Raw genomic sequence first — 16897 nt, forward strand, 5'->3', positions numbered from 1 at the left:
GCCACTACCACCACCATAATCATCATCATCATCATCATGATTATTGACACCACCATAGTCATCATCATCATCACCATCATCATCGTCGTCGTGGTCGTGTCTTCGTCGTCTACGTCGTCATCATCATCACCACCACCACAAATACAATCACCACCACGATCATCATCATCATCATCACCACAACTAGAATCATCAGCAACAATATCATCATCATCATCCTCACCATCACCATAACGCAAGCCGCAAAACAAATCTTTATAAACCCAAATGCTTTCAAACTAAATTATTCCTTGACGTTAGAACATTTTTTTGTGTGTGAAAACAGATGACACCGTATAACAGAACATTTTACGGTATCAATTTAAAACTGCTTAGACGAAATATTTCCTATCTGCGTGATGACTAATATATCTAGACAATGACTTCTGATTTATATCTTGTATCAAATGTTCGTATAATGTAACATTGCATTACTAAATATTTGCTTAAATATGCAAGATACAAAAAACGGAAATATTTCATGATATTAAGGTTGTTATCGTGTATTTTTCTGGTGCTTCGGTACCAGTAATTCCTATACTCAAGAGTGAGGGATTGAAAAGCGCTTAAGCCGGTGCTAGTGGGTGCGAGTCATGTTGAAGTCTACATTTTACGTATTTTATATTAACATGTTATAAATTTTTCACAATGCTCTCCATGGTTGGGATTCAAATGCCACCTTATATAATGCGTTACTTTTCTATGGCGGCTGATTTTTGCCATTTCGTGTCTTAGTGTATCCCGCAGGCGAAGACACAGGAAGACACTATAATATGCTCACTCACTTATCGTGTCTTCGCCTTCGACTTTTGAGGGTGTCGGCACGAAGACACGAAATGGCAGAACTCAGCCACCATACTTCTTTGGCTGACACAATATCCATCAAAACAGAATATATATACCTGTTTGTTGCTGTAACATCTTTGCAGACGAAATATTTGATTATAATCATTGACTGATCAAATCATAAAATATTTGTTCGCTGTTACAAAATCTTCATACAGAAATTTAATTATTATATCTTAAGACGCCCCTATTTCTAAAGAAATTTGAATGATGAGTATAGATGTATGGCAGATACTGTTCATGTTGTAATTTTGTTTTTGTAATTATATATCTTGTCAAAATTAAGTCGAACCAAATACTGAAGGGTGAAGACTATACATTATAATTAGACGGTATTTACTTTCAAGTTATAACTTTTGCTATCATTCTATTAAAAACATTCCTCGACCTATATATTGAGTTAGAGACAGTCACAAAATATGTGTCAATTATCAAATAGCTTCTTTTTTAAGTCAGTACGTATCAACATATATACAAAGTCACGTTTCTAAGGAAAGTCAGGTATTCATTAATTAAAAAACAAACAAAAAAAAAAACAACAACAAAAAACTGTCATTTTGTAATTTCTCTCTCTCAAAATACTTTGATGCTATGTAATACAGATGTTTTATACGTGTGTCTGACTGGGTCTTTAAGTATTATATTTAATTAGTGTTTTAAGTGAACTGTCATGTATTGTCGTTCTGTTATAAAGGTATAATGTGTTGATTTTTTTTTCGTTTATAAAGTAATTATCCACATAATGACAAAAAATATTGCGATTTTTTTACAATAAAAAACTTAAATAATAAACGATGAAATTAAATATGACTCATGGTGAGATAGGATACGATACATGTATATACATAGATCAATTAAAATCCCCTGACAAGGTCAGTTAAATCGATAAGATATGTTTTGCTGTTATTTATTTGTTTGTTAGATAGTAATACGACACCCCGGCCATTTATCCCCTCCAATAATTTTCAATTAAGTAAAATCCTCGACAAGTACTGCGGCACCGTTCTTTATGACAAAAAATCAATCAAATTGACTAAAATTCATTTACATGCAATCGAAACCCCAGTAATTCTTGCAATGTGTGTGGTAACAAATGTCTAAATTTACATACAGTTTATTATAATATATTTGCATATTTCTTTTTAAGTTTATCCCTGAATCATGATGTAGTTAGTTAAATTGACGGATTACAAAGGCTGGTGTCGTGCTAAATGGACTTGTCCATCTTTCATTCTAGATAAAACCATTTTTCATTTTTGAGGAAAATCAATGACCTTGGTCTGCATTGGTTCAGTTGTCGACAGTAGGCCAGAGGGCTACCCCTGACAGCCCCTCCCCGTTCAATTGTTTAATAACCCCCTCACGTATCCAACACCACCCAGATTCAATTCAGAATACTACCGTCACCGATTTGCTAGCAGAACATGTACTTTTTTCTTAAGGAACAAATACCGTAATGAAATTTTTATGACATGCTTATAATAGAAGAAACAGATAAATCTTTTATTCAATTTAACAAAAACTGGGACAATCGGTCGAGTTTTTCGTTCTGTTAATAATCTTATAGGCAAATATTATTCCATCAGAAGGTGTCAATTTGCCAGTAAACATCTGCATTAAAGGGAATAAATAAATGCAAATTTATTTTATGTTATGATCATCGTAGAATGTAAATGATCTTCTTCAAACATTACATTCAAACCTTTCTTGTCTGTTGTAAATAGTAAATCTAAACGTGAATACAATGTTATTGTACCGCCCAGTGTATTGATATATTCATGAAGAGACTTAATAATAAAAGACTGATACCTGTTAAATATTATTTACTTTCAGTGTCATTTGTTTTGTTGTTGTGATTTTTTTTATTCTCTTGAATAAAGATCAAGTTTCGTGTAATTTAAGTACCATTCCGTAGACTTTGTAGGTAATATGATTTATCTTATTCACTGGCGAAAAGATAAATACAATATCACATTTTTAAACAGATTCTTATATTTATATTTTGAATACGTTGGCATAGTTAGCATTAAAGGCCCGTAATGCGTCAGAAATGCAATAATTATTAGTACTCAGGAACTTTATTTTGGTATCTTGTTACAGTTTCCAAACGTTTACTCATTTGCCACTTAGTGGACCTATCTCTTTGCTTCTTTTGCTGTGTTGGCATAATTATAGTGAATATGTATTTTGTTTGGAAGTCAAAATACTTTTTTGTTCACATTTTGCTACCTTTATGACACATTACTGCACGTACAGTGCTACTTTTTTCAGTTGTTAGACATCTTATATGTTCTAAATCTATTATCAAAACATTATCAAACATATGCGTGACATTTTAAAAGAATTTAACAATACATGTATGTATTTCTGGGTCATGATGTGCCTTTAAACACAATCAAGAGTAACTATCATCATGTATGAAGGTCTTCAGACGAAAAAAACAAACAAAAAAACATTAACGGCAAATGTACTCCTACAAGCTCCATATTTATGATTCCTCATTTGTAACATCCATTATCTGATGTCTTAGCAATACTAAAATAGCAATGTTTTACCATGCACCAATCATTTGTGTATACCCAGTCCACCTCTCGGAGATCGGGGAAATTCGGGGATAGCAGGGGAAATGTGACAGCTGTCCTCGTACGTGAATGCGATGATTTTGTTTAGGTGTAGAAAGGTAGCCTTACCTGCAGTACGTAGTCAATTGACAGAGATGATCCATCTGTTAGTGACCGCAATCTAAATCGCAATGAATCTGCTGTTCCATGAACACAAATGCTTAGCAAAAGGTTAAGTCAAATAAGTATAAGGGGATGTGGAAAAGATATAATTCAGGATAATTTTTATACTCTCTATAATCCAAAGACTCCAGTTTATCCGTGAGTCTTAGACATACTTAATAATGATATGATTATAGTGATACATATTTGTTAACTATCTCCTATTTATGTGTTAACTATCTTCCATGACATAAGCTTGTTTACAGCACTTTGTGTATCATATTTTACCCCCCGTATATTTATTTTTAAGACTTACAGCGGTGACATTTCTTTATGTTTGCAAAATTTTCAACGCACCATAAAGGCTGTAAAAAATCTTTCTCAATTAATGACAACACCGACATATCCCGCATTTCATGTCCTTTACCACAGCTGCCAACAGTTTGTTAGTAATCCAATACACAACGGGGAATACACTAATCAGCACTGTCATACTGATAAGAAATAATTACAAGTGAATGCAGTAGAAATTATCTTAATTGTTTCTATAATCTGGGGTCAAGTTAAACATAAATAATCCAGGCTGGTGCGAATGTTTTCAGTTTTATTCGTTTGTACAGTCATACGCATTAACCCAAGATTTCCAGTTTTCCCGTCTCTGGCCAGTGATAATAGCATGGCTTGTCACCATACCACTGATAGCAGCATCCCTGAATGTTTTATGATCCTATCATGTTTCAAGAATGTATATAGAGAACATTTGAGACATATGAAAAACTTAAGATTTTCATTTTAGTTGTGATAGGATCATTAAACATTCAAGGATGCTGCTATCAGTGGTATGGTGACAAGCCATGCTATTATAATTAAATGCTAATCACTGGCCAGAGATAGGAAATTCTAGGGGAAAACTGGAAATCTTGGGTTAATGCGTGTGGTAGTTTACACGGTATGATAAGGGTTAAGAACATGCAACGAAAAAATTATGATTTATCATAAAATTGGCAAGATATATTGAATTTGAACCAGATTATTAAGTCTAATTTTAAGAAGAATTTAAGAATTTAGAATATAAAAAAAGAAAAAAAGAAAGTCCCGCGAACCGGATTCGAACCAGTGACCTAAGGATGACAGTTTAAAAAGAATTTAAGAATATAGAATATAAAAAAAAAGAAAAAAGAGAGTCCCGCGAACCGGATTCGAACCAGTGACCTAAGGATGACAGATGTACCACTACAGTCCTCCGCTCTACCAACTGAGCTATCACGGGATCACGTTAATGTGTGTTTCAAATATCGTAGTATTCCATAGTAGTAAAGTATTCGGCGGGCCATTTTCATTGGTTAAATCATAGTCCGGAACAGTGTTTTCTTTCATTTCATTGGTCGTTGAAATACAGTCTAATGTGCGCCTCAGAGTTTTTTATTTATAAATGCAAGGGAAGTAACCTAAATATTTGAAATTATCTAATAGCGTTTCTGTCCCTTGCAATACATTTGTACGTCATTAGGGATTTAAAATTCAAAACACTCCTTTTTCACTTATCAATGTGCAGAATAGATAGTAAAGTTTAAGCCACCTCATTCCTGACATATCGTACTGAATGTTTTTAATTCCGTTGAAATGAAGGGCATTTGAGATTTTTGCATTAAATCACTTCATAGCGTTAGGTGGGTTTGATACGTAAAGGCGTTGTTTAAAAGTAAATTAACAATTACTTTGACCTGAAATTTGTTTAATCGTGATACTTATGCAATAAAATATTCATAGAACAAAATAAAAAAAATACAAGAATTTCTGTTATATTATAGTCAATTACAATATACACAGCAAATTAACTTCTTTCTTTTTGACTTGTTTTAATATATGGATATTATATTCAATAAATTACAATATTAAACCACGGATTTATATTACATAAATCCGTGATTAAACAATCAGCGCGACTAGCACCTTTGTGAATACCTTGTTTAGATATAAATAAATAAATAAATAAATAAATAAATAAATACATCTAAATAAATAGTCCTAAATAAATAGTTTTAAATAAATAAATAAATAAATAAATAAATAAATAAATAAATAAATAAATAAATAAGTAAATAAATAAATAAGTAAATAAATAAATAAATAAATAAATAAATAAATAAATAAATAAATGAATAAATAAATAGTCCTATTAGTAAATAAATAGTTCTAAACAAACAAATAAATAAATAAATTTAATTAAATTTTTATTCTTTCAGAAAGTCTGCTCAGAGATCTGCCTTGAGATGATGGAACATACAAAAATGCAGGAAAACGACACTTTGCACGTTCAGATGACGTCAAACAAGAACAAATCGTATCACGTGCACCAGCCGATGTCTCAATCACGTGCTCCGATAATAACACGTCACGTGCAAGATCCATCGATCCAATTTCAAGTAACTTCGTTTAATCATTTATTCTACATTAAACCCCCAGAGCGCTTTCAGGACACTCCAGCAGGACAAAGCTATAAATTCTCCTCGGTCAAAACAGAAGATTACCCATTGAGTGAGAAAAATGACAAAGTAGTTGTCATTCTACAAAACATTTTGCGTAATTTAGAGAATGATATTGAACATGATCGGCTGCGCCTCAAGGTAAGTTTGTAAATACTTTAAGTTATTTAAAGGTAGCCAGCTCAGTCTTAAATCTTCTTCAAAGTTCACGGTATTTTATATCCTATTTGTCCGTGTATATTTACGAATGTATAGAAAGAAGAAGCAAATTTTAATTATGAATATGTCAGTGTCTGTTACTTGTTCAGCCAGTATCCATTACCTGTTCATTCGGTTTGTTTGTTTTTTACTGTATTCCTCTTTGCCATCGATACATCCTTATAACATCATTAATAATCCTCGTTATCATTTATGTCGTAGTCGGCATCATCATCATCATTATCACCAACAACAACATCATCATCATCATCATCAACAACAACAACATCATCATCATCCTCGTCATTATTATTATAATAATCTTTATTATTATTGTTATTATTATTATTATTGTCATTATTATTATTATTATTATATTATAATTATAAGAAAAATAAAATGCTATATATAAAAATGGATGAAAAGAAAAGGAACAGATGCATTTACATGTATACTAAAATGTTCGACTATAATTACCGTATATAATGAATATATAGGACATCCTACCTTTAAACTAGAATGAAGTACTATTTTCATTATTGTTATGAGATATTTTTGTTCTCTGACCTTATTCTGTAATAACTTATTGTATATATAAGTTTTGAAATAATTTTTTCGGTCTTTGATAATGCATAATCTAGTGGAGGATTATCCCTTTATTGACATTTAATATCGCAAGTCAACATAATTTGTATGTATAAAAGATATAGAATTCGCCCTCAATGATACTGGATTCATTCATTCAGAAAATTCTATATGTAGTATTTATGATATGGAATACCAAAACCTTGAAGAATTTTAAATACGGTCTTCTCATAAATCCTATCACCTGATAACCGCCAATACTCTTGATCAGACCTCATTTAGATATTCTCAATTTGTATACAATAAGTCGCTTAAAGGAGTTTATTAACGACTGGTTTTTGATATTAACGTGCTCATCTTTCGTAAAATGATGTCATTTGTATTGTCAGACGATCCGCACTCGGTCAAGTGTCTTGCGCTGATAAAATGAAGTTTATTAAAAAAAAGAGACATCTTTAGTGTAAATATTTATTGAGGTATATAAATATATAAAAGGTTTTTATTAGTTTCTGTGCTAACATTCACAAAGAAGTTTTGTTTGAGAATGGAATGTTGTTAAAATGTTTTGATTAATTTCAAATCAATTTGGAATTTAGGAGGAGCGGCGAAAACGACAAAGAGAACGCCGTCGGCGTCGGGAAGAAAGACGAGAGACAGAAATGGCATCACAGCGCGTCGGGACATCACGTCATATTTTCTCTACCGTCACTCCTAAACCATTTGCATTTCGGGAAAGGAATTCGGAAGGAGCAGACGATAACTCGGTATGTTTTTCCCGCCAAGACAAAGCAAAAATCCGGAAACACGACAGTTTTAGTTTTGCCGATTTAAAACAGAATAATAACTGTAAAGAAAACTTAGGAACTTTCCTCGAGATTGGGTCACAAAGTCTGGACAGGAAACTTCCGAAACGAACGGAAAGTTACGGAGTTTCGGATTGGTCTCGTCATTCACGAGATGTTGATGACGTCAGTGATTCTGTTGTTGCTGCCGGTGCTACTGAAAATAGTGCGACAGAAGGAAAAGTAACTGATTTAGGTAATAGCAATCGGACTGTTGAAACAAGCAGTGACATTCATTGGTCTAAAAGACAAGTAGAATATCACAGAATTAGTCCAAGAAACTGTCCACCGAAAACGCAAACTGACAGCAAATTCACTAATTATTTAGATAGTAGTTCAGACTCACAGGGAACGCCAACAAACATCAGGAAAAAGCTAAAGTCTTTCGACCTGCTGCCAAATTATAAACGAACCGGCAAAGACGTAAGTAAAAGTAAAGACCTTGGAGGCAGACGTTTAGATACGAAGAAAACTATTGGTGGTCCAGAACCTGGAAGAGTAATAAGGTCTGCAGAAGACTTTTCCAAAGTTAACAGACGTGAAAATGAAAGTTCAAGCGAGGACGATGATATGGACATTGTTTTTCCGACATTACAAAATTTACACTCCTTTGAATCCAATAATGAAAACAGAAATGTTGACTTCTATATTGGTAAAAATACTGACGATGAAAATGATACTAGCACGTGTCATATATCAGACGACAAACTTGATGAAGCGATTGGCTCTCGGGAAGCAGCAGTTAGTGGTCCTGTTGCAAAGTTTCGTAATAAAAATAAGGCAATAGGTTCTGGTACCATTGCTGCTAGGAGGAATGAGACTGAAAGACCAACATCAGCAGGAACCAGTGGCTACTCCACAGACGAATACAGTTGTAAGGTATGTCGTTATCGTCATTTTTAAGCTTTTCGTCATAACAATATAATATTTTGTTTTTTCCCGTTTCTTAGTTGTATTTAAGAGCTTAATTATCGCCAATGACATAAAAATATATAACTACATATACATCAATAAATAAAAAAGTACATGTATGACAGCTTGCTGTGTGGGAAAGCATACTTAACACATTGCTGTACATTACATGTACATTACATGTAAACAAATTTAAAGTTATAAATGTCTACCGTACAATATATCTATTGATGATATACCTAGCCTAAATTATCCCTTCCTGAATTCTTTACCAACTGAGTTTTACGACATAAACATTAAAGAGGCTTTGTCATGCATGAGTTGAAAATACAGAAATCTAAACAAACAAAATAAGTTCGAACTGTAAGAAATAACAAATCGGACTGTAAAGAGAAACCTTGCCGTTTAAAACTAATAGATAATGTATTTAGTAACACAGTTACAACTTTTAAACATTTTTATTTTGGTTCAATTTTCATAAAGATATAAGATTAAATAAAGATATAATTTTTATCACATTTTCAAAAACATAAAGATTATTAGTTTAAAAGAATCACAAGTACTTTTTTTTGCCGTATCAACAAATTGAGGTCTGGCTGAATAATTAAATTGCAGACAGACACAGACCCCTGGTTGTCGTCTGCTCAATCTTAAACGTTCCCCAAGTATTTAATGTGATTGTACGGTACAGTTTTAATGTTCAAAGAAAAAATCACCTAACACTTAAAACATAGTTTGATGCGTAGATGCTCACAGTTCAAATATTTTGTTCAAATGAAATATTCCCGAAAACATTTGGAGGCATGCCCCTTTAATATGTGAATTGCGATTTAGAGTGTTCGTTGGCCTGTTTACTGTGCACTTCAAATTGTTTTCATTTCGAGCTATAATACTTACATATGTAAACAATGTTTACATGTTATCTTATAGGCCAGCTTGCTCCGTTACTTGACGAAATGACAGTTTACAGTGCCAAATAAGCAAATCAAGTGTTTATCTCTGATTTTTTTTGCAAGGTTCAGAAACAAATTGATATTATTTTTTTGTTTTGTTGACCAAAGGGGAGTAACCAATCATTATAATTCTGCGTCTAAAACTAGGTTAGTTCCCTTCCCTTTAGAAGGTACAAAGACCTATTTTTAGTTCATAAAAATGAATTTTGTTTTTATAATTAAGTTCTTTGAGTATTCAATACATGATAAAAAGACTTTACAATTTGAAAAAATATGAAACATAGATATTATCAAAAATTTATGGTAAAATATTCAAAAAGAGTTGACTTTAATTCAAAACAGTTGACAAAAGGTTAAAAGGTGATCAATATATAAATAATCAATTAGAAACTTGAGATCGTTGCCAAGTCTTAATTCTGTGTATAGCACAAGTTAGAATTTTATACACAACAATATAGTAAAGTTTACTGTCGCAAACCTTAACACGGGATAAATTCATTATTTTTAGACGGTAAATTCATTGTCCAACAATTTTATCCTTTTAAAAATCAGTATTGTACAGATTATAGAGCGATCTGATACAAAATACTTTGTAGATTGTTTAGATAGAAATCACATTTTAGATGTAAATGAGACAATAAAAGGAGTACTTCAGTTGAAGTCTTCTTTACAAAACTGAATGATTTATACAATTTTGACTAAAAAAAATAATTTACTATCGAGGGTAGCTTTGTGGGAAATGATGTGTAAAGAGGAAAATATCTCGTTATACAAATTATGGGCGTACATACAATAAATAATGGTATATGATAAAAAGAACTTGTAAAATATATGAATATACTTTGTTGAAACTTTGAGAAAACGATACTGCTTGACAGGTTTAATTTTCTGTTGTTCACACGGAATATTTATATATTTATGTGAAAAGAACAAAAATGGTTGCTACACGTAAGTTCATATTTTATTTAATATATTGTATTACAAGATTTATAGTAAAACGTGTTGTATATATAGAAATCAGGAGATAATTCGGGACAAACTGAGGTTCAAGTCAAAAATGCCAGTTATATAAAAACGTGATTTTCGTTCAGTTTTGTGTTCTATATATATGACTTCACGATAGTGACTCTCGTCAATTTTGCTAATAGAGGACAAAAACGAAAACAATATTCCAAAATATCTTGTTTTGCTTTTAATCAAGACTTAGCATTTTTAAAATATGTCATCAAAAGTTTCTGTTCAAAGCACCTTTAAATTTCCGTTCAACTGTAATACTACACTCTGCATTTTCCGTGCACGTGGCATCTGTACATGACGTGCATCGTGCACAGTTTGTGAGCCATCACTAAATGTGGTACTTCTGTAATATATGATATATTTTCTTGTAAAGTTTTTGAAAATGACGTTATAACATTTAATTCTATTATGAACAATAACATCTTTTTTAGAAAATACTATTGACATAAGTTGTATATTATTTACTTAAACATGTAAAAACTTTGAATCACATACAATGGGATATCAAAATAAGGTATATTAAAATAAATACGTAATATATATGTTTATCACCCAAATTTGACGTAAGGGTTCAATCTATAAAAATGTGTTACAAAAACTAAACTATTAGTAAACTGTTATAAGATGTTAAATGATGTACTAAGTAGCGCAATGCTCCATTTTACTCCAATTATTCATACATCACCTGACATATAACTTTGAAGATTTAAAAAAAAATGTTACTATCAATTACACATGTAATGTACGTTACATTAAGAAAACATACGTGTTAATCTAGATCTTCATTACATAAAATCACTGTTATGTTCTTTAAAAGTATATCTTTAGATCCCATTAATCAAAAAACCAACAAACTTGTAGATAACCTCAGGGTGAACTTTCGTAACGTTGATTTTATTATTTTAACATTTTATTACCTTTATAAATGGATTACTGATGTAAGTTTATTATCTATTATATCGTCTGCCCCGCCAGTTTCCTTTTATGTCATAGTCGACTTGCCCCAGGTATATATATTTCGAAATAGATGGGAATTTTGCGTCGTAAGTTTGCAATATTAACAGCATGTTTTTCCCCAGTTTTTTTTTGCACCAGTTTTAACATGGTACAACTGTCCTAAATTCAACACCGTCCTTGCTGTGACATCATTTTTGCATATAAACAGAACACAACAAAACCAAAACAATGAGACCCCCACTCCCCTATAAAACACAAAAGAGGTAAACCAACGCCAGCAACAAATAACCTCCCTCAAGAAAGAAAAAAAAACAACAACAACAACAAAGATAAAAACAACAACAAATAACCTCCCTCAAGAAAGAGAAAAACAATAACAAAAACAACAACAACAAAGCAAAAAGCAAAACAGCAGCAGCAACAAGAACATCATAAACAACAACAACATCAACAACAACAACAACAACAAAACAATATAGCAAAAATGTATCTTGTACAATAAAACAAATGAAATAATTTGTAAATCTTAAACTAAATCAAGTTAATCAAACTAATAAAATGATGCTTATGAAGTTAAAAAAAAACATGGAAAAAGCTTGCATTTATTTTACTCCTCAGTCACAGCCTACTCAGTCACAGCCTCTTTGCTCACTATTCTTCGTTTTTAAGACCACTAAGCACAGTGTTCTATGACTTCCGTTAATCAATGTTAACATTTCTTTAAACTTTTCATGATCGCCTTTAGACTAGAATGAAAGTAAATGAGGGTAACGGAAGCATTTACTTGCCATGAGCTCTTCTTACGCAGGACTTCGCTTTAAAAAGCCACTATTTATATACTATTGGCAACCTTATATCGCACTCATTTTAAATTCCTTTTAAGTATATAGGATATCTAGTTAAAGATATAAACGATACCTATATCAGTTGAAACGTAATACCCATCTTTAAACCTCTAAGAACGTCTTCTACTGTTTTTAAGTTATTAAACTGTGTCAAATTCCTTTCACTTGTCACAGAAAATTGAACAGGGTAATGAAAAATTAGTTTTGTGGTCTTGAAATTGAATACGTGCCGTATGAACCATATAACAGAAGAGATTATGGGCCGTTGTAGATATTTACCAACGATAGTTTTAAATTACAAGAAATCGTAAGTGTAAATCGTTATTAAATTGTTAATTTAGTCAATTACAATCAATGATAACATCATAGATTAACCTTACTTTCTTTAACTTTGATTGACATGTTGCCCCTGACATATATGCTGATAAGCATTTCGATGTAAAGGAAGGATATTGTTTTGATTTCATAGAGTAGAACATTCAATTAGTGATACCAGCTTAGTTCTTTAGTTTAAAACCGCAAAAGAAAATGTTGAAATGTTCGGATTTAATTTGAAAAGAAAACAAAAACAATCAAGAATTGTGTAGAGGATTTGAGAAATGTATTTTACAAGGATTGTTTTTGGAGTGTTCCGAAATTCAGGTAAAATACATATTATATAGTATTTTGTTACATTATCATCCTTGTGACAGGGTGAGCGCTGACTGTCGACCTCACCCAAAGAGGTCCACCAACTTCCGATCTCTATTACTTTGAGAAAAAGTATCATTTACACTCTTGTTTGTTACTATTTTTGGAAATTAGAACGTGGCGTGCATATTCCAACAGAATATTTTGTGAGCAGCTGATTGGACACCCTTGTGTTGGTTAATACTGTTATGCAGAGATCCGTCATTTTTTTACCTATAGGAAATGTATGACTGGATAGTTCTAATTTTGGTTGAAAGAAAAGTTTAGATGACTTTCATTGATATATGATACCATTTATAAAACTGACAGAAAATGAAGTACTTTGTCACAGTCAGTAAATTGCAGTTTTAAGCTAAGTGATGAAAAATTTTTATCTTTCAAAGGCATAGGACCAATTATTATCCTGGTACAATACAGTTTGCTTTTTTTTGGAGAGAATTGACAAACATATTTTTCATGTAAATGTGAAAACTCAATTAAATTTTGATATTAGATATTTGACGCAATTGCGATAACTGATAATGATATATTTTATTTCACTTGATATGTAAATATAAACGAAATCAAAACGAAATTATGACACGGTTAGTAAAATCTGTTGTCTGGGGTCGGTTTGAATTTCTTAACGCGTGAGTAAGCTATTCTTTGTACTCAAAATTGATATAATTTTATAGTTATATATACTATAGTTATGTATAAATACCATTTACAATAAGATGTCGCCCTTTAGATATTGCTAAAAGTAATTATATAACAACACATTTCCAATTCTCAACGTTGTATGGTTATTTTAAATATTGTAATTAATAAATTGTTTTTTTCCACGATACTTTAGGCCCGTCGTTTTTTAATTAATAATTTTTATGTTTTGTAATGTTTATTATACATTTGTATCTTGACAAGTGCCAATACTAGTTTGTCTGCACTCTTTAAATGTTAATCATTTGGGATAGTTAAAAAATGCGGCCTTGTACATTGATAAAATACTTGAGCCTACAGTGATCTATTTATGAGATGATTAATTTTGAAGTTATTTATCATTGTTGTGGAGAATAACTTTACCATTGCACAGTTTGGATAAATACGTAGGACGACATATTGCATTGCTTAAGTCATAGAAAAGTGGAATTTTCCAAAATATCTCATTTATTTCCCCCGGAAGCATTTGTCAGTAAATTTATTTCAAAAATACTTCCAATCTGGCTAAAGTTCAGATCTTGTCGTACTTATTTCTAAATGCGTAGCGTAATTTCTGGAGAGCTGAATTCTAATCAGATTGAAAATACTTCATAGTTTATAAAAAAGAGTGCTTGCTTTACAACAGAATGCGATGTTTAGAAATGGGATGAGAGAAGTTAGTGGTATTTAAGCGTCCAGTCTCACGCCAGCACATTATGTGTTTTACGTATGCCAGATTCCTTATTATAGTAATTTGAATAATTTCAGTTAGAATAATGTCTACAGGCTTTAGTAATATCGTATGCATAACGTTAAACAGTTGAGTACACTTTCTACATCCCAAACCATATGTGGTCAAGTGGTTAATCTCGCTAACTGCCACTCCTCACCTGTGTTGGCTCGAATCCCGTCTTGAACTTCAATTCGTTCCTGTGAGGTAGCTGTCCATCAGGTCACGGTAGGTCAGTGGTTTTAGTCGTCCAACATACTACACGAATGGACACCCAAAGTTCTTCTGCACCCTAAAGCTGGAAATTCGCCATATACCCTTGCCATTGTCGGTGTGTGTTTAAAGCCCAAAAACTCATCCGGCGGATTAAACGAAATGAATATTGAATGTTGAGAAATAAAATGCTTGGTCGGAAAATTAGAAGTTTGGTCATAAACAAATGATTGGGGTTATTACAAATGCATGGCACGGCGCCCAGACTATCTTAAATTACAATATTAAACCCAATCGTGTAAAATCAATGCATTCCATGATCTAATTTCTGATAATTTGCATTTTGTTCAATAACCGGCTGCTAAACTATGTGAATTTAAATAACTTGCGTGTTTAAAGGCTGTCAGAAATAATGTATACTTTACAACCGTAGTGAAGTTATTCTAATGTAACTTGATTAAATATTGATATTTTAATTGAAACAATATATTGAATACAAATTTTGTAGAATCTGTAATACATTGCAAGTGTTTAGTTATTATAGTTAGTTATTATAGTGGAAAATAAGATTATCTTATGTTTTGTTAATTAAATGTTTGTCTTATTCCATTAAATATCTTTCGACCAATTTTCGTATTGCTGAAGTGTTTTATAAAAACGTCAAAAATCGGTATTATCTATTATTTTTCATTACCGGATAAAAGTCTTGCTGAAGTGTTAATTATAAATGAAACAAATTGACTTGAATCTGATTTTGGATGCCACTTCATGAGTAACTAGTATTCAATTTGGATTAAATATATAAGCTCTTACAAACACTTTGTCATGGAACAAGAACATGTGGATGACGGGACGTGTGTCCTGTGTCTAGAGGTTGGTACATTAAATCATAAGTTTTTACGTGCTTAAATGCTTTACACGCGTCAGTTAGTTGTGCTTATTTTGGGCATTCTGGTTTGTGTTTGGTCATTGTCAATTTCTCTTAATGAGTAAAAGAGTATGGCATTACGTTCAATTGTCTTTGATGCTTGAAACCTCTAGAAACAAGATTGTAGTTAAATTTAAATAAAAGTTTCAATTGTCCTTTTTACATCTCACCAACACAGTATAGGTCATATGGCGACTTTCCAGCTCTACTCGTGAAGAGGAAGACATCAGGAACCCTTCCGTGCATTATTTCTGGCACAGACTGGCACCTGAGTAGAAATACCAACGTTCCGTAAGCTAGCTGGATAGCTTCCTTACATGAAAGAACTCAAATTCCCTTTCGGGATTCGAACCCACAGCGGTGAGGGGCAAGTGGTTTTCTGTAAACCCACCACGTGCACGGGCAAATATTCAACATGTATTGACAAGCTGGTTCTACATTTGCATGAATATTTTTCAAATCTGTTTTTATGCAGAACACACAAGTTTCATGTTCTTAAATGCTTTGCACGTGTATATTCCGTACGTTGAATGAATGAATTCACGAAGTTAAAATTGTGAATTCGGGACTTAATGAAGTTTAAATGTCCCCACCGGTTTTTCGTACATATGTCGGGTTGCTCTTATATAGTTCGTACATATTCGTACAAGTCGTGACAATTTGACTAGAACTCAAGTCAGTAGTATACACTAAAACTATAAATATTTGACTTGCTCACAGATATCATCTTAACACAAAATAACAATATACGTTTTAAATAACTACTTGTACTTTTCCCTTTAGACTATACAAACCTCTTTTATGTATACAATAATTGGTAAATTATTTATGTTTTCTCTTTAAAATATTACGAAAATTATTCCCAGTAGTATGTTTAAAATAAACTACAGATTGTCCAATTGGGAGCATGTCACAATCTTAATTGAATATCGATTTTAAAACAGATTATTTCAGTATAAATGAAAGTTTTACTCGAGTTTTTATGGTATTTTATCATAATTTTATTGTATATAAATGTACAGAGGTGGGATTTTAAAGGTGATTGAAATTTTTATGTTTATATAAGTATAAAATGCTGGAATAGCTAGCTGTAAGGTGTTGTTTTTTTAAAGTCCATACCATATTTATATTTTAGTTTCGGAAATAGTTTTGTATCTATTCACGATTAGTGTATTGAAGCATTCTAATATTATTTCTTCATTACAATGGACATTTTTATAGCCGATCAATACATATATATCATCGTACCGTGTTA

The 16897-nt window shown here is 31.8% G+C and overlaps 1 protein-coding gene and 1 non-coding gene across 2 annotated transcripts in view; one reads left to right on the forward strand and one right to left on the reverse strand.

The window, feature by feature from the left end:
* Nucleotides 1-1691: 1691 nt before the first annotated feature.
* Nucleotides 1692-16897, forward strand: part of LOC132735755 (uncharacterized) — a 73949-nt gene continuing 58743 nt past the window's right edge. The window contains exons 1-3 of the mRNA XM_060722747.1: nt 1692-1757; nt 5855-6235; nt 7474-8598. Coding sequence (XP_060578730.1) covers nt 1692-1757; nt 5855-6235; nt 7474-8598 — 1572 coding nt within the window. The remainder of the gene's footprint in view (nt 1758-5854; nt 6236-7473; nt 8599-16897) is intronic.
* Nucleotides 4793-4878, reverse strand: Trnay-gua (transfer RNA tyrosine (anticodon GUA)). The gene is given in 2 exon segments: nt 4793-4828; nt 4842-4878. It is a non-coding gene; the product is annotated as a tRNA-Tyr (tRNA).

The sequence above is a fragment of the Ruditapes philippinarum genome, unplaced genomic scaffold (assembly GCF_026571515.1).
Source record: "Ruditapes philippinarum isolate M1 unplaced genomic scaffold, ASM2657151v2 ctg201_1_1_1_1, whole genome shotgun sequence".
In the NCBI taxonomy this organism is placed as follows: Eukaryota; Metazoa; Mollusca; class Bivalvia; order Venerida; family Veneridae; genus Ruditapes; species Ruditapes philippinarum.